Source organism: Watersipora subatra, chromosome 4 (assembly GCF_963576615.1).
Source record: "Watersipora subatra chromosome 4, tzWatSuba1.1, whole genome shotgun sequence".
NCBI classification, from domain to species: Eukaryota; Metazoa; Bryozoa; class Gymnolaemata; order Cheilostomatida; family Watersiporidae; genus Watersipora; species Watersipora subatra.
In genome coordinates, this window is record NC_088711.1 from 37,929,929 (window position 1) to 37,954,727 (window position 24,799).

The 24,799-nt window shown below is 35.2% G+C and overlaps 1 protein-coding gene across 3 annotated transcripts in view; it reads left to right on the top strand.

Annotated features, from left to right (window-relative positions):
* Positions 1–24,799, top strand: part of LOC137392965 (uncharacterized oxidoreductase YjmC-like) — an 84,845-nt gene that overhangs the window by 30,641 nt on the left and 29,405 nt on the right. For all 3 annotated transcript variants that reach the window (XM_068079339.1, XM_068079341.1, XM_068079340.1), the window contains exon 8: positions 7,258–7,353. In XM_068079339.1, the coding sequence (XP_067935440.1) occupies positions 7,258–7,353 (96 nt within the window). The remainder of the gene's footprint in view (positions 1–7,257; positions 7,354–24,799) is intronic.

Consider the following 24,799-nt stretch of genomic DNA (forward strand, 5'->3'; position numbering starts at 1 on the left):
ATTTTTTTCAGTTTTAAAAATTCTATTTCAGTCATAAAGCTTACTTTTAATAGAAATGTAAAATGCTCATTATTTTTTAAACTTTCATGAAGTTAAAAAAAATAAAGTCTCAAACTCAATGGTAGTTTATGACAGGGTAGCTTAATTTGCTTTTATCAAACAAATAGCTCAAATAGCGCTTAGACTTATAAATATTATTGTGTTCTTAAAGCAAACTTGCTCGTCTAACAATTTTTTTGATAAACTTAGGTTTTTATGTACAATGCCAAGCTTTGTTTAAGCTTTAGTTTTTGTTGACGAATGCTAGCTCGGAATACGAGGATGAACTCTAGATGTATCACTCCATAAACTAAACTTTTTACAATCTTATAACTTTCTACTTGTATATCCTAAACTGGGTAACATCTTTAGTGAAACCAGCTAGGCGTGATATTGTACTTAGACATTAAAACAGTTTTTTTTAAATTGCGCTATGTTGTTTTAGAGCAACCAGGCTTTTTTATCAATTAAAAGTCACAATTGATTGATTAAAAAAGATCAACGTTATAAAATCTCTTCTCTCACAATGAGTTAGCCAATCATGACAGGAAGCAAGTTTGAATACCAAGCGCTACTGATACACTCAAATTCGTAAGTTCTTGCTGTAGCATCAATGTCAGTGGATTTACCATTTACTTGCTCATTGTTTTTCCAGCATGCTTCAGTTTTTGAGTTCACGAGAAATTGCACATTTTAGTGTAAAATACGTTAGTAGTTTGGTACAATAGTGAGAAGCCTCTTATAATTTCATTCTAGAACATAATCAAAGAGTTCTACCACCACTTAACATTTTGCAAAAAAGCAAATGAAGCGAAAACAGTTGCTTTCAGTTAAAGCTAGATGATTGAAATTTCAATTAAATATCACAATTTGTGTGGGTAGTTTGAAGGTTAGACACTAAATTTCAAGTTTACCAATCCACTCTTCACCAAGATTTGCATTGCAATGACATTTTTATGATATGAATTCTAGTGAATTTAGATTCGAGGAAGCCATTGCAAACTGAAATTATGAGTATACTAGCTGTGCTACCCGGCGTTGCCCAGGTAATAAATAAGTCTTTGGTCAGAAAATTGATTTGTATTTAACATATAACAACATTTGTCATTCTAACTTTCAAACTACATATCATGAGAAAAGTTTTTTGTGTAATTGAAATAAATTAAGAGAGAAAATGAAAGCAGCTGTAAAGGTTTTCAAACTGTCAAACAACTTAAATTTTATATCATGAGGAAAATGTTTCATGCAGGTCAAATAAATTTAAAGAAATAAAACTATAGAAAGGTTTAGATGTAAATGTGAAATAATTAGCAAGTAATAGCTAAATTAAGTTTGTTTTTGCTACGATTACAATAGAAGATGATTCTGTAATGATACAATTAATACGAACTGAGAAAACAAAATACAAATCCTGAATATGTTGAATTAATAATAACAGTTCTTGCATAGAAGTGTGTGTTTAAAAAAGGTTACTGTTCCACCAGAAAGCTATCCATCAGCGCTTTGAATACAACGATACTGGTACCTCTCGATACCGGTACACATGTAAAAATGAGATATGGTACTGTCTTTGTCTGACTGAACAGAGAGATAATGTGGAGACTTTCCCACGGAGACGATATAATTGTCCGCGTCAGAAGAATTGGCCTTGACTCCAGATATATTAATTGAATCTTACGAAAAATATTTCTTAACAGGGGCATCGTAACGCGTATCAGCATCGGTGAAATAATCAGCGTGCGCTATAGCCGGAATGACAGACAGACATACTTTGAGAAGTATATATATATGGAGAATGGAGATTTATAGATGAGCATAACACACAGTCTAATTTCTACATGAGTTTGTCTTAAAGAATTAATTTTCCAGTATATGATGAAATAGTCGAGCATATATTTAATTCTATACAGGAAGTAGTTTTCAACATACCATGTTCGAAACTTCTCAAGAGACTGCAATTTCATAAGCAAAAAGGAGGGAGCTCATGGAAATCGAAAAAGTTATGTAAAAAGTTCTAAAGGATGAAAATAATAAAAACAAATAGTCATAGTTTGAACTTTTCTTAGTCTAAGAGTAAGCTACACTGGATATCTACATCACCACTTTTACTCCATCCGTCGCCTGTACTGGCAAACTCACACTTCTATTCATCGATCTCTAAATTGAAGCGGCAATCAATTTTTTCTCTGATTGCTTCTCTACTGGTTTAATGCATTTTGATTTAATTCACTGGTTTATATCTGTGTATTTTTCTGCACTGAGCACCTTTCAAAAAGTTATCCCCGAATTTTTAGGCGGTTGAGCGAATTAATGCATTACAGTATATTTGTACGGGAATATGATCCAATTTACAACAGTTTTTCTTTGAAAAACTGGTCTAGGAATTAATTTTATTCACTTTTAAATGCTGTCTGTATAGGTATTTATTCATAACATAGTAATTTGATGATAATCTTACACAGTAAAAGATCGATCAAAAATCCCAGCCCTCACCATTAAAATCGTTATCATAAGATTGCTCTTCTGGTAAAATACCTTGTTTTTTCAATGTCACTAAATTCACTGCTTTCTGGGATATTCGTTTAATTCAATTATCAACGTTTTACACTCACAATGATTTAGTACTTAATCAACTTCCAATCTAGCTTTAAATTATATGGTGAGTTGACACGAGTGAAAGCACAACAAAAATTATACAATTTTATACAAAAATTATACAATCGAATACCATGACTTATGTTGTACCTCCCTCTTGCACCAACTAAAATAGCCCAGCTAACCGACTTGAACAAGGGAAGGAAATCAGTTTATACGACAGGTACAAGTCACAGTCAGGATTTTCATGCCAAACTTGTGTACCCCTGACTTATTTATCACTCCATTATTTATGCCTGTTCATTTGTTATTATAGAAGTTGCACAGAAAATCACCAGCTTTACCTCCAAAAACTTGCTTACTCAAAGTACAATGGCTTCTCTTAACCCTTTGAACCCTGGCCATTCTCGTCAATGAGTCAGTAACCCTGGGCAATTTGTCCAGCGATCCGAAGTTTTTAAACTTCAATTAAATACATGTATATCTAAATGTGCTCATAATACAATGACATTTGGTAAAACACTAGTAAATAGTTGGGCAACTCACAGCAAATTTCATCAAACAGAAAAAAACAGTATTTCACCATTATTCAGGCTGAAATTATAAAAGTTCGTACAATTTTAGAAAACTTGTGAAAACATTTACAGTAATGTCATATCCATCGAGCACATGTTAATCATAATTTCATGACTTGAAATATATTGAAAAATTATAGTTAGTATACTAAAACTCATCTTTTGCGTCACAATAATTTATAACGAGTCGTATCGATTTGCTTGCGATATCGTTCTAATAAACTTTTTATTATAACAAAGGAAGTTAATCAAGATATATAAAAACTGTTACAAATGGAAGTGAAACTTTTGGTCTAACATCCTATACAAGAATTAATTCGATTGGTTTACGCTGTTACTTCGAAACAGACTTTGTAAACAGCCACGTGAATGCCGTAATTCCAGCCTTTAGGGTTTTTGACACACTCTACGCAATGCCGGAAAATCGGCCGTTAGGGTTCAAAGGGTTAAGTTACACAGAACATTTACACCGAAATGACCGACAAACTAAATAATTTTGTCTTTGGGGTAAACCTGCTGTAATAAAGACTTCTAAACCTGCTTGACCATTGGATTTGTCTCCCTTTGACTAAAGATTTAAACATTGTCAAGCTTTATTTCGGTTTTTGAAAGAAAAAAACCAAGTCTGTACCTACAACATGAATTATGAAAGTAGCCACATTAGCTCTGTTTAAAAAAGTTGCTTGCAGTCGAGACATTGCAGTAGTCCAGGCTTTAAAACATCTGGCTAAACATCAGGGCTGTTCTGTGAAAGTTTTGCAAGTCTACTAGCGCATGACATACATACATACCTACTTGCATTTAGACATACAGGCACATATATACATACAACCTGCATATATACATACATGCATATATACATACATACATGCATGAATGTATAATTATTGCTCATTTAACAGAAAAATTCTAAGCCTTAAGTGCTAATGTATTAAAGCAAGTATAGTTGCAGCTTCAAAAAATATTTTTTGCGTTGGTCGAAATGTGTACACCATCTGACCAGGCATTGAAGGTATAATTGAGGCTAGAAAATGGCATGCAAGCTCATAAGTGGCCACATATTTCGGTTTTATTACTAAAAACCAATGCCTTTTTCCAATGCTCTAGCTACAATGTATTTGGACTACAGCACTAAATCATATGTGCTTTTTGAATGCAAGATTTGTTGATTTACACCTTCTAGCTGTGGTATCAGCAGTAGTATCAGCACTGTGAGCCCAACATGTTTTGAGCAGTCTTCATGTAGAAAAATACCATGCTTTATATCTCTTCTTTAGATTAATAGTTTATCATTGGTTTACCCATTTCATCCCAACAATAATACTGTGTAGGCCTATGTGGAGGAACACTTACATGGATAGATTGCTTGCTAGGGTAGTTTCATTTATAGCTAGTGATTTTACTAAAACACAAAGGATATTACTAGACTTATTTACACGATAAGATGACCACAATCATCAATACTTTACTAATTACCATGTCTCATGCACTTTACAGATAAACCTAATACTCTAATACGTTTAATTAAGATCCTCGTTCTAAGCATTAAAAATTCTAACAACTTTTATTATCTTTATAATTGCTATTGTAGTTCTCACAGTACTGTTCGTGTCTTCTTTCTCCATTTGTTATTTTTCTTTCATGATCTGGAATGCATATTTTAAAATGAATTTAGATGACAATGCATTATTTTTAAGCTCTGTAATACACAAACATGTACATGTGTAATTCATTTTCATCAAAAACTGTCACTGTCAGCATTATTCCTAGCTTTTTAAACTATATCTGTATATCCTAAACGTAGTTGCTGTGTTTTTTTGGGAAGGAAGATTGCTTATCAGTAAAATACAGTTTTTTTTGTAGCATACGCACAAAAAAATTAATTGACGCAAAATGACCACTTGATCCATTGCTAGGTGCAGTTGGCCACAGCGTCAATTACCAAGGCCATACAAATTTCAAAGCCAGCTGCTATGCATTTATCTATTTTTTAGTCTTTTGCGAAAAACATCTGCACACATATTTTTTCGCAGCAGGTGAGCTTCTTGGTTCGAACTGCCATGGATTATTGTTAATCCATATAAATTCTGCGCATTCCATTATCTTGCTAATTACCCGTTAATCCTGCTGCTATAAAATGTAATCTCTTTTTTATGTTCCTTCCTGCTGACATTTTCAAAAAATATCACAATTGGATGCCAGATGCAACTTCATATGTTATGCTATTAAAGAGGTTTAGCCAATACATGGTCTTTTTAAGATATGGCTTCAGAAATTCATTTACTCATGAGAGAATCACTGCATATCCATGTTTTGAAGATATCTTTTGTAGAAGTTGTTATTCCCTAGAAAATGTAATGGCAGGTGGAAGGTATCTGTAAGAAAAATCCTATGTAACCAAACTTAATGCATTGCGTTGACACCAAAGCGTGTTGACTGCATTTATTAACGATCTCCTTAACTCTTTGTTCTGATTACTTGTCTTCAAATTTTTAATTAGTTTTTTTAATTAGTTTTTAATTAGCTCTAGTGCATTTTTGGCTGAAAATTAAATAAACTTTATTACATTATATTGGTATCAATAACTATAACAGTAATAACAACACTGTGTCTCCATAAAACAAGGTTCGATCGCAGTAGTTGAAATTTTTTAAGATAGGGTTGAAATGTTGATCATATGTTGAAATATCCGGAGAATAAACATTTTAAGGGTCAAATCTTCATACTTTTCATGTTCTTTTACATCAGAGTAAGCTAGAAAGTCTAAACCTCATCACATAAAAATTCAAAGGCTGTTTACAGGTTGTTATCTATGAAACTAGAAACCGTATTTGTCTATTTTAGCTTAAATACCTAGCTGTCTGTGACAAGCTTTTGTTTGCAGTAACTCTGGGTGGTTTTTTGCTCAGCTGTCGATAAGCAGATAGCACTCTTGCTGTCCGCCCAGGTGGTCATCACTTTTCAGAACTCTTATCTGTAATCTAGGCAATAGAGATAATTCTTAGCTCTACGCTTGCACTTATAACAGTATGACAAGCAGTTGGTGTTGTAGACAGCCTGCAATAAAATCTTACAGCATTCGCTGGCTGTCTTTATGATTTTCATCAATGACAAGTAGATCTTTAGTAGCCAATGATACGGTCCTCAGCTTGGGTGTTTTCAGCAATTGATAGCAGGCCTTATGACAGGCCTGAGAGATTGCCACTTTGATTTTTAGTTTCTGCATTCTATCCACATAGTTCTTTTTCATCACATCGATAGAAGTTTTTCATCATGTCAATAGAATACTTGCATAAATAGCATTTTTTGTTATTCACTATTCTATATTGGCTGTGGTCTTATGAAGAGAGAGTTGATGTAACATTTTGAAGTCATCGTAACAGGCAAACGCATATTCAAAACTTTCATTTACTTAACACTTATTCGCAAAGGCTTTTCTTAAATTCTACAGTTAGCAGCCTTTTAAGCCACTCTTCCTGAAATGAATTGGATTGAAAAAAAGTCGATACATTAAAATTTCAATAAAATCTTTGCCATGGGCTGACATAGCGCCACAATATCGACACAATTAGATCGATACAATTAGTTGGGCACAATTAGATCGATGCAAAGTCAATCCTGGTGACAACATATTGTTCATGGAAGAAAGTCAGTCCTTCAAGATCAAGCTCGAAAAGCAATAAATATGGTTAAAGATTTGTGGGCTCTCCAAACCGAGTCATCTATTGCTGCTGTTGACCGTAGCGCACTGTTTATGTGACACCATCAATTATAACTTTTGCGTTTATCAATTTACCAAATAATATATCATGGGTTGGAAAATAAGAATGTCAATCTTGTGAGTTTCGAAGACCAACTGACAAATATCACAACTTGAAGTTTTACCAAGATCAATACTTTAGATTGATCAAATTGTAGTTGCGGACTATGGCTAATTGTGATGTTATACATTTATCTCTCTCTCATCTTATAGCTAGTCTAGATTTGCTTTTACTTGTATATTTGAAAGTATGTTGCAGTGAGTCAAATTGTAATGAAATGTTTGTAGGGTCAGTGTTTCATAGCATTGGATCCAGAAGTCTTTGCTCCCGGCTTCAAGGATAGATTGTCAGACTTGATGAAAAGCTATCGTGATCTTCAGCCCGTAAGCTTACACTATTAGAGCATTACAAATTTCAATTACAGTTAATATTTGCAGCGAGTGTCAGTTACTACATTCGCGCAGCGCTTTATTTAACAAAAAATAATTTAGTTGTTTTATCAAATTTACGAACATTTCCAGGTTTTAATTTTTGTGTGTGAAGCGGTTCTTCTTTAAAAGTGCTCTACCGTAAAAATGGCTTTAGAAAACGCGAGTAAGGCGGGCTATGTTCTTGTGTTAATGATCTTGTGTTAATGATCTTGTGTTAATGATCTTGTGTTAATGATCTTGTGTTAATGTTACCTTGTGAAAGTAACTACTAAGTAAAAGCGATTTTTGCACATATTTTAGGGCTTCGTTGAATGAAAAAAGCTTATTACGGATGCTTGAGACATTATACTGTGGGTGCATGTTCCTGATTGCCTCACTTCTTTGTCCATTTCAACATTCGTTTTTAGTAAACGGTTACTAGCCCACATCTGTCATCAAGTTTTCACATTCCTTGCTGATAAATTCACTAATCCTTGGCAAGGGCTTCTCTTAATGCAACATGTCACCTTTCAAAATTGGTAAATATATATCAGTGCCTTTTTCTCATTTTTCAAAGGCAGTATCTCGATAAGACTAAACTGTCAGATTTTGTAGGCCTGATTGTAACAGATAACAAATATCTCTAATAGAAGGGTCAGCATGACTTTGTCATTTTAGTGCTACACTTTGTCTTTGATTGTATGTAAGGTACATACCGTAAAACCTCTAATTTAAAGCCATGGCGCTCTATTTTTTAACCTTTTCTCTATAGTGGCGCCCAATTGGAGGCCGCATTCAAATAGAGGCCGGTGGTTTATTTTTCAAATTTTTAAATTTGAAGACATTTTTATTTTATATTTACCAATGTTGAATAAAAGCTCATTTGCACTCATTGATATGTTTGCACCAGTTTGCAGCCAAAACTAGCTTTCGGATAGCTGCGATCTGGTTGTTGCTTTCGATGGAACGAACATCTTCTAGTTGTCGAATACCTTCCACAATCTCTTCTGGCCTCAACCATTCTTCTGCACTGCTGAACTAGTCAATATTAGAGTCCAAACAATTTTTTGGCATAGCAAAGCTTTTACGCGTTGGATTTAGCACAAATGCAATGCGAAAGTTTTGCTCGCTAAACGTAACCTTTGGTTCCAAACTTGCAAAACGTTTTTAAGTTTGGAACCAAAGGTTGAAGTATTGAAGTATTAAGGCCGTGTTAAACAAGGAACTACTTTTAGCCCTATACAGTCGGTAATTATTTCTATGGCGTTGCTTTCATAGTTTTAACGAAAAAAAAAGCGAAAAGTTTTGGAATTGGACAACGAAAGAATCGATTATTATTAATGTAAACGATTCATTATTAATACGATTTTGTGGACACTTTTCTACTGATCGCTTGATACTGTGGGTTCATAAAAATCAAAGATAGTGGCGGTGAAATAGAGGGTGGCGCTCTATTTTTCAACCTTTCTCTCAGAGTGATAGTGAAATAGAGGTGGCGGTCAAATAGAGGTGGCTTTCAATTAGAGGTGGCTTTCAATTAGAAGTTTTACGGTAAGTCACTAGATGAGGACCGGCTACAGATATGTTAGATATGATAATCAGGTTCAGTTATAGGAGAGCCTATATACTCTTGTGTGTAAACTAATTTGCATCCCATCAATGTGAAGATCTTATATTTTATATGTCATAGAATTGTGAAATCTGGTATAAAACTGATTGAAAGAGTGATTTATACACTGATGTGTTTGCTGTTGTTTCATACTGACTCGCATTTTCATGTGTTTGTTATATACATGCACTGTCATTGGCACTAGGTTCAGCATTTTGGTGTTTGTTCGGAACATTGCATTTCATTGGTCACTTTTCTGATTTGCCAAGTTTGATGGTTATCAGCACACTTTTATGTTTTGAAAAGTTATTGGAAACTATATGCCCACCATTGTGGAAGTTATTTTCATGATGTATAGAATTTTGAAAAAAAAACTAGACTTGAATGCATAATTTCATTGGCCAATGTTAAAGAAAGCATTATGAAAATAGCCTGGGTATGCATACTCTGTTTATTTACCTAACTTTTTTGATTGAAATATAGGTTTATATGCCCTCTCTGTTCACAATTTTACCAATCTTCTACATATCTTCTACATTAAATATTTGCTGGGGTCATCACCAAGACGTTGTCTTGAGTAATTCTTTGATTACATTTTGTTGTAACAAGTATAGGAAACAGAACGACTTTTCGGTTCTATCAGGGATGTCCATGTTCAGCGTTTGAGTTTATGGAATTACTTTCTGCTATACCGATTGCATGTTCTTCATCTAATGCTAGTATTATAATATGTAGTTTTTTTTCCATGTATTAAGCTCATTCATTTCGTAATTTCTAAATTTCTAGATTTTTTATTTCTTTCTAATGCTTCTAGACATATTCATACAAAAAGCATTGATGTTTTAAACATACTGAACCAAACGTACTCATATTTTGACGATGGTAATGCTTTGTGAATGTGATCACAATTAATTCCTTTGCGGTAACAGGGACTGAATGGTAAGATCGTGGCTGTTTGGTGTCATTCATACTTGCATAGTTATTCCCACTGACTTTTATTTGACACTCACCCTGAGATAAATATTTTATTTGTGCATTCCATTGGGTTAGCCTTGACACCATCGAAGTATTACCTTTATAAATGATAAATTAAATGCATTATTTCATAGTCATATCATGATTGGTCTTTGTTGCTCAAAGGTTTCCGTTAGCTATAACATTATCAGATTCATGTGATTATATACGTTTATCAACAGGTATATGATCATATACCTCTATCAACAGTTAAATGATTATATACCTCTATCAACAGTTGTATGATCATATACCTCTATCAACAGGTATATGATTATATACGTCTATCAACAGTTGTATGATCATATACCTCTATCAACAGGTATATGATTATATACCTCTATCAACAGTTAAATGATTGTATACCTCTATCAACTATCAACAGTTGTATGATCATATACCTCTATCAACAGGTATATGTTTATATACCTCTATCAGCAGTTATACGATCATATACCTCTATCAGCAGTTATATGATCATACGCCTCTATCAACAGTTATATGATTATACACTTTATCAGCAGCTAAACGATTATATACCTCTATCAACAGGTATATGATCATATACCTCTATCAACAGTTAAATGATTATATACCTCTATCAACAGTTGTATGATCATATACCTCTATCAACAGGTATATGATTATATACGTCTATCAACAGTTGTATGATCATATACCTCTATCAACAGGTATATGATTATATACCTCTATCAACAGTTAAATGATTATATACCTCTATCAACTATTAACAGTTGTATGATCATATACCTCTATCAACAGGTATATGTTTATATACCTCTATCAGCAGTTATACGATCATATACCTCTATCAGCAGTTATATGATCATACACCTCTATCAACAGTTATATGATTATACACTTTATCAGCAGCTAAACGATTTTATACCTCTATCAACAGGTATATGATCATATACCTCTATCAACAGTTAAATGATTATATACCTCTATCAACAGTTGTATGATCATATACCTCTATCAACAGGTATATGATTATATACGTCTATCAACAGTTGTATGATCATATACCTCTATCAACAGGTATATGATTATATACCTCTATCAACAGTTAAATGATTATATACCTCTATCAACTATCAACAGTTGTATGATCATATACCTCTATCAACAGGTATATCTTTATATACCTCTATCAGCAGTTATACGATCATATACCTCTATCAGCAGTTATATGATCATACGCCTCTATCAACAGTTATATGATTATACACTTTATCAGCAGCTAAACGATTATATACCTCTATCAACAGATATATGATCATATACCTCTATCAACAGTTAAATGATTATATGCCTCTATCAACAAACCAGAACATTTTCTGAGAATACTCTAGCTTCATGTCTTATACTGTCACATACAGGGTTCTTTCTAGTGCCAGATTGTTTTAATCGCTGCCTCTATGTGCTATGTAACACAAGCCAATCATTGTGCGCTGTTGCGCCGAGGCAAATTGATATTAGTTAGTAGTCAGTGTGTTCCTTTATCGGTATGCGGGCTCATATAACCTTTGTTCACAGTGTTATTCTACTTTTCGGGCTAAGCTTTCGTGGTTCAATCTGGTGTGGACTGTTCGATCTGGTTTAGACCATCGTTTAGGCTGGGCTCTGATTGTCTATGGTGGTGAATGGGAACCATCCCCGATTGGCAACTTTCCAGGTGATTCATTAGCAACTAGTTACATATTCACGCCAGCCACGCCAATCAAAGGACTGTCTTACGTCATTGTTCCTTTATAGTGTAAAATATAAATATTTTATATATTCCAACACCAATTTTGTGGTGATGATCATTCCAGGTATTGTTTACCATTAAAATGAAGAAGCATTCCCACCAATGCCAATCACAGGTGTCTGTAAGCTACCATTTAGCTTGATGTAGTAGTCTTCTAAAACTGTTAGACAACTTGCACTGCCTTTTCCTGAAAAGATAAGCTGTAGCTGAACATTGAACCAGTATTCTTTTGCACAGTTTGTCAAGCCTGTAGTAAGCTAATCATATGCAACATTTAAGATGTAACAATAATTTTTCACAATTTTTTAACAAGTAATAAATATTTTATTCCAGAATTTGTGCTTAAAATCAATGGTAAATGTGCTTCTTTTAGCTCTCTGCTCTGTGGTACATACAGTCGAACACTGTGGGCTGTACTCATAGCCCTCTGCACTGTGGTACAGTCAAGCACTACGGGCCGTACACTCGTAGCCCTCTGCACTGTGGTACAGTCAAGCACTACGGGTCGTACACTCGTAGCCCTCTGCACTGTGGTACAGTCAAGTACTACGGGCCATACACTCGTAGCCCTCTGCACTGTGGTACAGTCAAGCACTACGGGCCGTACACTCGTAGCCTTCTGCACTGTGGTACAGTCAAGTACTACGGGCCATACACTCGTAGCCCTCTGCACTGTGGCACAGTCAACCACTGTGGGCTATATTCATAGCCCTCTACACTGTGGTACAGTCAAGCACTACAGGCCGTACACTCGTAGCCCTCTGCACTGTGGTACAGTCAAGTACTATGGGCCATACACTCGTAGCCCTCTGCACTGTGGTACAGTCAAGCACTACGGGCCGTACACTCGTAGCCCTCTGCACTGTGGTACAGTCAAGCACTACGGGCCATACACTCGTAGCCCTCTACACTGTGGTACAGTCAAGCACTGTGAGCTATACTCATAGCCCTCTGCACTGTAGTACAGTCAAGCACTACGGGCTGTACACTTGTAACCCTCTGCACTGTGGTACAATCAAGCACTGTGGGCTATGCTCATAGTCCTCTGCACTGCAGTGCAGTCAAACACTGCCGGCTACACACTGTTGCAGCTGTTTATAGTTCACAAAAAGTTCTATAATAAAATTTTTCACTATTTCAATATTTCTAGATCAACTAAAATGAAAAATTCTACCTTTTTTGTTTGCATGCTAATCCATCCTGTTCCAAGATACAAAGAATTGATCAGCTGTAAAGCTGTGGCTACACACATCGATGATAGGCATTGTTTGCTTCAATAGGTGTGGTGTACAAGGCATCACAACAAATGAAAAAGTTAGTTTGCCTCGCTATAATCTGCACCGCCAAATGGCCAAAATCCTATGTTATTATATTTATTTTCAGCGCTGGCTGGTCTTGCTAGAGATTAAAATTGCTACTGCCCATGACCAATATTAGATTTTGAAAATTGATCAGGATATTTTCGACGGCATCTGCCTTCTGTTGATTAAACATGTATCATGTATATTATACTATACTATATACATGTATATGGTATATAGTACACCTTATTATACATTGTATAGCAAGGTAACTGGTTAGATATACATATGACCAAAAACTTTAGTGCGGTAGCAGTTACATTTAGGCGCGTATTAGTAGTCCATGATATTTACTAATATCTCAGGTTATATCAAACCTTACTTATGAAAATAATGTAACTGTTGACATTCATGTATGCTAAGTGATTATTAAATTGTCACATGAATATACCTATCTAAAGTATGGCAAATTTTTATGGTTTACTTGGCTTCTGTCACACTTTAGTTGCTGAGCTATGGAAGGTTGTAATGATTATACCGTTTTATATATGTGTAAAACTTTAGCGAAAGGTTTTCATGTAGTTTTCAAGATCCATAATACAATTGGTATATATTCAGTAATGGTAATGAGCTTAAAGGTTGACTTGCAACAAAATTCACATTACAGTTATTTGGTATCAAAAGATTCGCCATGTCTTACTTTGTTGTGTGGTAGGTGCCAAATATGTGGAAATGTGATTAAAAGCTCTTAAAAGCTCAAAAAAAAAAGCCGCCGTATATTGGAATCTCTTGATTTCGATGACGTATCCGCGCCGTTTGGTTATTGTCTTGTCACGTGATGTTCTCGCGTGAATTGAAAGGCCAATACAAAGCTCAATTTCAAACTTATCGTAGCGATAGTTTATGACAAACACTTCGGGTTTTACCTAAGACCCCGTATCAAATATAGATGCTCGCTACTTTGCAGTTTCAGCTTGGCCATTCCGTCCGACATTTTACATAAGCGTGCATGTCCAAGTTGCGATCGTAAAAAATGTCAAATTCTGAAGAGTTAAGACCCTGGCGTTTCGAGCCTGACGCCCCAGGGCTGATACTCTGAAAAAATCACCCACCTGGATAGGCCCAGACGTGGATATTGTACCCCCAATCTCCTGGTTGGTCAATTTGAATTTGGATATTGTACCCCCCAATCACCTGGTTGATCAATTTGAAATACACCCCTTAAACACTGGGAGTTCCCTAGAGGGCGCCCAGGTTCCACGCCCCGCTAAACATCCAATATGATTCATGCATTAATAGAGAAAAAAGGCTACAAACTAAATTTTCAATTTTATTTAAATACGTTTTTATTTCGGATTTTTCGTTTGTTTAGTATTGCAAAAACGATCATTTTTTTTCTGCAAACGGCTTATTTTGTGTTGCTAACAGAGACAAACATATTGTAGTTTACTATTGGTAAAAAAATTAAACAAAAAAAGGCAATTAGCTAACCATAAATCAATTTATATAAACCATTCGTGTGGCGACATAATAGTTGCTCTGCCCACTAACGTCAGTATCGCAAAATGACAAAATGTCGCTATGCCTGCAAAAGGGTTAATAAAACTGATTCTAAACAACCATCAGATCATCATTTTCATTTACAAAGAAAAACATAATGAATATCAATGAAATAAATATCATATCGTTCATTCTGAATATATTGCTAAAGGGTTGCTAAGATGATGCAGTGTCGACTGTCTCTTTTCCCTTCTTTTTCTGTTAGCAAGCAAGCAGCAATCTGCTTTAAAATGAAGATTGGAATTTCAGTGCAATTTCTTGGTATTACTTTGGCTGAATAAAACTTTAATGAGCATGGGCTCTTTTACTGGCTTGCTTGTGGAAACACCCCCTAAAGTAGCAAATTCACTGACAGTGCCCCATGGTCTGAAAACCCCCCCTTAAACGTGATTTTGGGCCGAACCTAATGGGCCTTTCAGGGGTGAGTATCAGCCCTGGGCCTGACGCTCTATCTGAAGAAGATCCTCAACAGAATCAAACCTCCCAGCAAGTAAGCACCGCCACTAGCCAGCTCTTATGTGCCAAGCTAGCTAGTAGTAATAGTTTTAGCTTGAGAGTGATAGAACGAATATTATTATTATATACATGATTTTAATGATAATTATCGCTTCATATTGCGAAAAAATAATTACAGATTTTTCTCGAATGGCAACATTAATAATTTTAATATTTAAATCTAGTGCTGCACTAATATACTGTTGGATAACATCGATCTGATGTATTAGCTATGGTTGCATAGACATATCTGTTCATTTCTTTAGGAGCTAATACCATCGGCTACAGAGTGGTGTGTCTGCAAACGCTGTCAAGACATGCCATCTCTTCCTGAATGTTTGTGCTGCCATGATGCTGAGTTTGCGCATCGTCTCCATGACCGCGGGGAGCATGAATGCCTGTGTATGCATCCTGGTGTGGACGAACTTGTAGCGCCAGCACCCCTTGAGTTGGGGTGGAATAATTACCTGCGATATCATAGTGAGTCGGATTTTCATTTAATGCCAACAACACCAAAGCTATGCTAATGCATCAAGCATTATCTACAATTCTTGTGTTACACATTTAATGCATCGGTTGAACACACATATTCTGAACTCGTGGAACACAAGGAGAACTGTTATATTTGGCTTGTACACTTACTACAGTAGAGAGTGTATTAGTTTTGTGATTTTATTATATAAAGATCGAGATTATTTTGATGATCAGCAATTATTGTTTTTCAATAATTGTTTTGGTAGATAATCTATTCCCATTTGGAGAGCCATCGCCAAATGCTCGCAAAAGGTTGTGTGCATACCGCAATCTTGTGTTTTGGCTTATGCCGCAAATCCGTCGCGGTGAGCGACGGCCTCTACCTGCCTGCTTGGTGTCTAAGATTTGGGCTCTTTTCCCACCAACGGATGATGAAGAAGAGTTTGCAGACTACGTCTTTAAGGGCTTCTGCTATGGCGATGAAGAGACTCAACGACTTTGGTAAGCGGTGAAACCAATATGCGTTCCTCTATGTATTTGTTTTTATTTTATAAAATCAGTGATGGCAGATTTATGCACATTAATCATGTGATTTTAAATATGGAAGCAATGTAACAGCAATTTACTAACAAAAATTAGTTTGTTAGCTACATGGTGTGTAGTCACCATGTGGCTTAGCCTGAATAATAATAAAATGACAATGCAATACAAATGAGTACCACTTATGATATAGAGTTGATCTAGAATTCTCAATCAAAGTCGTTGAGTCTCTTCATCATCATAGCAGAAGCCCTTGAACACATAGTCTGCAAACTCTTCTTCATCATCTGTTGGTGGGAAAAGAGCCCAAATCTTAGACACCAAGCAGGCAGGTAGAGGCCGCCGCTCACCGCGACGAATTTGCGGCATAAGCCAAAACACAAGCTTGCGGTATGCACACAACCTCTGTAACAACATCCGTTGTAATGGACCTCACTCTCAGGCCGTGGGAAATTAGATCAGACTGGCATCGCTTGAAGCCTTCCAGCTCCATGGCGTTAGAGCTGGTGGTCTCCGTTGACTGCAAAGTAAAGAAAGTTATGACCAAAAATCACTTTCACATTATTTGAATGAATTATTTAGCTCTTCAGCAACTTCATGTTTATGTATTGATAACTACTAAAAAACTTTGGTTTTTGTCAGGCTGTGAAGTAAAAACTATTCAAGTTTTACCTTGACAAGATGGCTGCGGACTATTAAACCGCAGCTCTGATCTATCATAGTGTAGGCCCCGTATAGTGTGCAATGCCCCGGACTATCGCATCTACCGTCACCTGCCAAATCAAGCTCCTAATCGATTGCTGCCATCAATCCCTCGTTATGCAGGGTGTACTGCTCAGCAATACACTGTAAAATATTGTAAAACTTCATTATACAAGATTAATTTGTATCATTATCATTAGTCTAAGAATGTAGAATCCTCTTCCCCCTTTTTGTGCTATATTATGATGATGAATCAGAATTTTAAATTATAATATATTTCGCTTGAAGAATGACATGTTTTCATTTCAAGAAAAAAATTGTTTCTAAATGTCGTTATTCAATTAGTTTGCCAAGCTTTTACTCACATTTTCCAAGTTTATGGTTAAATATTAACACTCACACCATGTAAGTATTCTCTTTGTTGGTAGAGGCAAACGCTGTGGCTTGGTATCGCGATGTTCAGGAGCGACAGAAAACGGAGGTTCTGCGTAAGGCATCCGCCAGAAAAGAGTGATGCAGCTGCCAACAGGGGGTTGATGACGTGAGCTCTGTTCACCCTGGCAGTTGTTTCCCAAGTGTACGATTGGTGACAGGAGGCACATGTAACCTTGAACTCTATCCATCCGCCTTCTCGCATCATCGTGAATGAGCAGGGGAGGGCTCAGGCGTGGCAGTGAAATAGTCGCTGGAGTGCTGTCACACTTACTATTATTTTCTCCACTTTGAAGGAGGATTCGGGTCTGAAATCACAACACAATAGTTGACTTGCAATAAGATTTGTACAACATCATTTCCTGTTATTATATCATATTTGCTTGATCAGAAAAAGAGTAAATTTATAGCCATGCAATCATGACGCAGATTTTACAAAACCTTATCAGAATCCATGATATTGTAAACATAAAAATGTGAGTAACAACTCTATAGATATTCTTTATATTTTGCAAAGTTTGGTTAAGTTCAGCTCTATCTGACATGTAATTGGAGAGCGTTTGACACTGGCCAACATAGCGCTCAAACTCTTCCTAGTCTTCAGTGGTTGGCACAAACTTTTCATCATCTAATACTAATAATAATAATCTAATAATATTAATATGCTATTACCGATGATACCAGAAAATGACAATAACTATTTTATATAACATATCTATAAGTGAGTGGGGTTAAGAAATTTGGCGAAATTAATTGTGAAACAACATTATTTTATCAATTATAGATTAATATATTACGTTTTACAGATAGATATGCAGTATGAATTAGTTTTGTTGTTATAATAAAAATAATACACGTAATTAAAAAGATAAAATACTAATAATATCATATTACAATTAAATGACATTAATATTGTACTATTAAATATAGATTAATACAGTAGTATTAGGAGAATACTAGAAAATAACCCGAGTTACTACTACTAATACAAGTGGCTCATAAAATAAATTACTCACGCGCTTTGGTGACATGGAGTATGCAAACAGGTTAGAAAACATGTCGTCTTTGAAATGGCGAAAACAAAGGTAAGAGTAAGCAGGCGAATAAATAAAGTTTGTCACATCCAGCTTCACCCAGTTGCTCCACGCCCGGTGAAGGTCTGGTCTTTTCTCTGATCATGGCCAAAAAAAGGTGCTTCTCAGCTTGCCAGCTGCACAAACACGATGTGGCGCGTTAGAGATGATGACGAATTGAAATTAACAAGTTTAATACGAGAAAGCGTGTCTGTTATTTGCGATAGATCAAACTTGAACTGAAACTAACATTATCTCATCATGTGACTTACAATTCCTGCCATATGGCGCGAACAACTTCTACAGCATTTTTCGACCATCATAGCGGACCAAAAGGCTCATCATTTTTATCAGAGGATGATATGCAATCGTTCAAGCTAAGTTTAAAAAATTAAACTTATTTTTATGCTATGTTTTGAGATATCAGTGCTCAAAGTTGCAGCATTATGATGCCGATAAAACAGACGCGTAAGAACAATAGACATGGTTTTTATCGCAAGCCTGAAGTATATTAGTGAAAATAGTTCGACGAATAAGGATGCATGAAAGTGTAAACGTAAACCATCTGGCACACATACGTCACATTTTAGCCGTTTTGGAAAACGAATCCAAACTAGGGCGGTCTCGTGTCGCTGCGATTTTCTGTTCGTTTTTGAGCTTTTAAGAGCTTTTAATCACATTCCCACATATTTGGCACCTACTACACAACAGAGTAAGACATGGCGAATCTTTTGATACCAAATAACTGTAATGTGAATTTTGTTGCAAGTAAACCTTTAATGAAAAGTCTTCTAATCTTTTTCTAAGAGATGACCTGTTACATGACAAGGACTTGAGTTCAATAGTGTTTTCACTATAGGTTTTTAATAATATTTGAATTTAAAGATGTTCTTAGGCATTTACCCAAGTCTAAATAATACCTTATTTTTATGCTGCTTTTTATTTTTTTGAATATAATGCCGAGGCAGAAGTGTTTAGATTAATCTAGCCAACTCGAAACAGAGTTGTAAGAGATGCTGAATAAGGAACTGGAGATGTTTTCGTTGCTCAGTTAAAATGTTTTAGTGGTATTACATAGAGAGATGGTTTGGTATGATACTTAATTTTTTGTTGTTGTAATTTTAAGTAATTTTTGACTGCATTTTGCTTAAAAGTCAGTCATATATAACATTATTAATGTGGTTCTGCAACACAGACATTAAAGAAAAGATATGAACAAAATGTAGATTGCCGTTGCACCTCTCTGTTGGCTACCAACACACCTCGACATACATGCACGAAGTTATTTCTTATATTATTTGCTTCCTATGTTAAAACCATTGTATACTGGAGCAAATATTCTTATAAGAATTTTGGCGTTTTCTTCAAAGCATTTCATCGCACTCAAAAAATTAATGATAAACACTTCAGGTAGCATGAAATATAGCATTAAAACAAATGAGTTATGCAAAAATCTGGGTATAAAGGCTATCTGAAAGAAACTAAATAAATAATAATCAGTCAAAATGTTTTATTGTCACATTATCTTTACATTTAAGACAATCGATATGAGGAGGTATAGCCTTTGTGAACAGGAGACAGACAGTTCGTCAGTCGTAGCCGTGGTAAAAGTATAGACCTCGTTGAGTTTATCTGCACTATAAATTCCCTTCCAAGTCTAAATTATTTCATCTACTTTTGTTTATATTCCTGTTCTTATTTTAATATTTACTTTTCTAAATCATAGTAACCGCTTGGTAAATAACTACAGTGGAACCTCAGTTTTCGAACATAATCCGTTCCAAAAGTTTGTTCGAAAACCGAGTTGTTCGAGACCCGAAACAATTATTCCCATTAGAATTAATGTATGTATATTTTGATCCGTTCCAAGTCGAGAAAATAACTTTTGTAAAGTATTTTTTTACACCATAAACTGTACTGTATACTACATACTATAAATAAAAATGGGTAGATGGGATAGATCGTGTTTAATTTTAATAAAATATTTTCTATCTTTGATGATAAAAAAGAAAAAAAAACATTTCGTATGTTTTGCTCGTAAAACTTCAAAAACATTCTAGGTTAAGATACGATACAAAAAAATTGCAGAAATTGATAATGAAACAGCAAAAAAGTGCAACAGATCAGTTAGGATACATCAAAAATCTTGTGAAAAAAATATGAACAGTAAATGGCATGTTTACTTCACATATTTGAAAGAGAATCCTCCTCCAAAACAATTTAGGGTAACTCGACTGGAGGAGTTGTCTCCCTAGCAAATCTTTTCGGTAAAGGGACGTCATCCCAGATGGTTCCTTCCTTTTGTAAAGAAGTTATGAAGCGTAACTTACTTTTCCTTTCGCTAACGAAGGTTTCTGGAGTGGTTCCGAACGTTTAATTTTAATGCGCATGCTCCGGTTTAGTCGAGAACCGAATTTATGTTCGAGATCCGAGACAAACAAATCTCCAATTTTTTTAGTTGAATACTGAATTGATCGAGAACCGAAGCGTTTGAGAACCGAGGTTCCACTGTACTTCCTTATTTTTATGCAAAATGTTTCCCTGGAATTTCTTACTTCCTCTAAAAACTATCACCGTAAAAATTACTAGCTTTATCGTCAACTTTATGGAAAATTATGGAACAGTGAGCTGTAAATGATTGAACTATTATTGCATTAGCTTGCAAAATGCAATCATTTTTTTTATATATGTATTAAAATGATCACAAATTTGAATTTTATGCTGTAAATTATTCAACCAATCGTCTCAAGGAAATCTTGAATACAGTACTATGAGTCAGCAAGGAAGCAGTCTCTATCACTCCATCAGTACCTATGAACTTGAAAAGTGATATCTTGCTCAGGTTCTCTTGAGATATTACGGTGAGACCTTTTCTATTGTTCATGCGTTTCTTTAGTGTTGTTAATAACTAAATGTATTATTTGAACTTGTTAGAAACAATTAAATTACTGTAGATATTGCTTCATGTCCATGTACCAAAACAGTCTAAATGTATCTAAACAAAACTATCTCCAACTTGTGACTTTGAGCACACATTTGAGATCTTCACCGCGGTGTTGCTTTCAAAGTTTTAACGAAAAAAAAACGGAAAGCTTTTGAGTTGGACAATAAGAGAATTGATTCTTAATAATGTAAGCGATTCATTATTAATACGATTTTGTGGGCACTTTTTTATTGATCACTTGATATTAATTGTTCATAAAAATCAAAGATAGTCAAAGTGGTGTACAAATAGAGGGTGGCGCTATATTTTTCAACCCTTCTCTCGTAGTGGCGGTCAAATAGAGGTGGTGTTCAATTACAGGTTTTATGGTAGTTGAATTTTGTTAGGAGTTTCAGATGCTGAGTTACAATTGTTCCAATTTGGGCATTCTTTAAAAAACACTGAGACCATCTGATAGTGCTATGGTTGATAACTAATCGGTGGTCTTGTAATTGAAATACAAATATTTTTTGGAGATTCTCACTCGATGCATAAAGGTAAAGAAATCTTCACTAATTGATGACTAGCAAGATTTGTTTGTATACTTGGTGTATTTAGCATAAGTTAATTATTTGACCAGATCTAGTGACTTGCGTTTGCATGAGTAATAATTCACACACAAGTGTGCATCAGTTCATACATTGACGGTTGTTAGGTGTGGGTGGCAGTTGACGTCAGTGTGTGAACGCTGTTTCACACCTACAGCTTTATCACTCTAATCTATGTAAATAGCTTTGCCGTTAGTATATTGTTTTTGATTAGGCACTTCGAATGGCTTTTTATGTAAGGCTAAGTAAGCATGCATTTTAAAATTTGTGGCATTCCTAGTGTTACGATGTATTCTATCCTCATATTACTGGCTCTCCTGCGATTTGCTTATAAAAGTTCAAACCAATAGTACAAACTCTTACTGTATGTGCTTGCCCTTTAGGCTATCCCTTTAGGCTATCCCTTAGGCTATCCCCTCTGACGCTGTTTTTACATGAAATACTCAAGGTACCAATGGAAGAAAAAAATATTTTCAATCTTTCTAGTGTTTACCAGGTAGCTGTTGGGCTCCAGCGTCAATGAACTCTTAATGGATCAATTGATAAAAAAGAGGCGGATGTTCTCCTTTGCTCTTTGCACTACAATGCCATTTTTTCGACATCTACTTTTTATTTTTTTGTTCATGATCACAATTAAAAGATAAGGTTTGAGCTTCACAGACTCTTAAAGAAGTAGTAAAAATCACCATGCTCTTTTATTGCAATGGATAGTAATCTAGGGTTTATCAGCCCACCATGCAAAACGTTTATTGATGGATAGCTCTCCCATTCATTGTTTAAAATTTATGAGTGGTTGAGCACATGAAAAATTTTTCAAATTAGTGCCTTAAGTAGAGATCTTCAGGCTTCAAGTCGGACCGGTAATAATACAACCTGGCCAAGGCTTCAACGTGATGACTCATCATATGATTAATGTTAGGGAGGACAAATGAAACCGTGTCGCATGCGTGATTTGTTTCATCATTGCTGACGAAACCTATCAATGCGCTAAACATTCTAGAAGCAATCCATGTTGCAATTGCCCGAATGATGTTATATGATAAGAAAGTTAACATTTGATATTGTTATGCAGTTATGGTATGAATGGTTATGCAGAATGATGTGAAGGCTCCCTTTACATGTGTGTACTTTTGTATCATTCTGTACTGTTGTATGTATGAGTTCTGCCGAATCGCTTATACTGTTGTACAGGTTCTTTCAAATCACTTGTAAATTGTAAGGGTTCTTGTAGATTGTTTGTGTTGTTTTAAGGGATCTAAGAGATCGCTTGTACTGTTTTAAAGACTTTGTTGAGTTGTTTTGCACTGCAGTGAGATTTTGGTTCAAACTTTTTTGACAAACTTAGCAATGCTGTTACCTAGCGTATATGTCAGATTTGTCATTTCTGGGCACGAACAAGGGTTTCAGTGGTTTCTTCCTATGCCACTTCTGCAAACAGCTATACTAGAGTCATTCACAAATATTTTTTTTGGTTATCAGAAAATTTTTTGTCATTGGTATTTCAATTTTAAAATCTCATTTAAATGCATTATACTCAATTTCTATCAGAGCTACGACTCAGTTTGGTTTCGACTCAGTTTGGATGACGACTGTTTCGACTTATAACTGATTGTAAGTCGAAGCAGTCGTCATGGAGGCCATATAGATTTGAGGTGCATACTCGGGACATGTGATGAAGGACGTAAATCCAGCTTAAATGTTTCATTTGTGGCCTCATTGTAGAAGACTTTCAGAAAAATTCATTTTTCGATTGCACTTCATCTACAGTTTCTTCATGCATATGGTCAAGGGTGCGATCAGCAAGGAAAGGCCACATTGGTAATCTGTTGGTATCCACTGGTCAAGGGATTCTTTTGGTTCGCTTTACAAACGGCCCTATTTAATACAATAACATTGTTTCCGTGATGGTATCTACTCAACAAGTGTGCAAGTCGCACTGGTCGTAACTGGTATAGTTACTGTATTAATCTGAATTTATCATTAATAAAACTATGAGAAAACAGAATCTGTTGGTTTTGCTGTAAATTTGACTTTGAATATAGCTCTTTCTCTGTTCATGTTGTTAGTTTTTGTTATTTGTTAAAATTTATTGTTTTATTTAGCAGTAATCTGAATTTAACTGTACTTTTCTTATTATTTGGAGACTACCCTATAATTTTAACTTCTCCTAAACCTCTCACTTTGATGTTATTTAGTCTTTAAAGAGAATTCTGGGAGGTATAGTCAATGTGCGTGTAGAGATGATGATGGGCAACGCTTTTACTGTTCTATTAGGCGCCTTTGTCTCAGCAAGGACTACGATATCTTTAGACCCTCTATAGGTATCTTATTTAACATCTCATGTATTTGCACTTCACAAAGTGCTTAAAGCCTCTCCTGTTTTCTCAAAAAGTATATGTCAATATTCACATTTGGAAAAACAAGTGTAGATGTTAAATCTCCAAAGGGTTATTACTAGGGAAGCTTCCTCTCACATCAGGTAGCAGACTTGGTCTCTTCTTTTACGTGCAATTCACTTGAGAACTTGAGCATTGATGGACTAGTGCAAACATGAAACAATGATAAGTGTATGTGTAAGATAGGCTGATAGCTTGTATATATGAAGCTTGAGAGTTATATTGTATATGATACCTATCACTCCCAGGCATCTTTTCCTATATATTCATTGATCACTGTGCACATCCAGAATAGTGTACTATATATAGAAAATATCTAGATACTTCAGGGTATGCTGACATGGACTTTAAATTAAAACAGGGGTTGCACTTAAGTTTGTGGCTCGACTGCAATGGGTAAGGGAAGGGTAAAATTTATTTCAATTTTATATACATATTATATAACATTTATATGGCTGACAGTATTAAAATGTTGTATTGTGCTCACTCACTTAATTATGTATAGATGTTGCCATTGT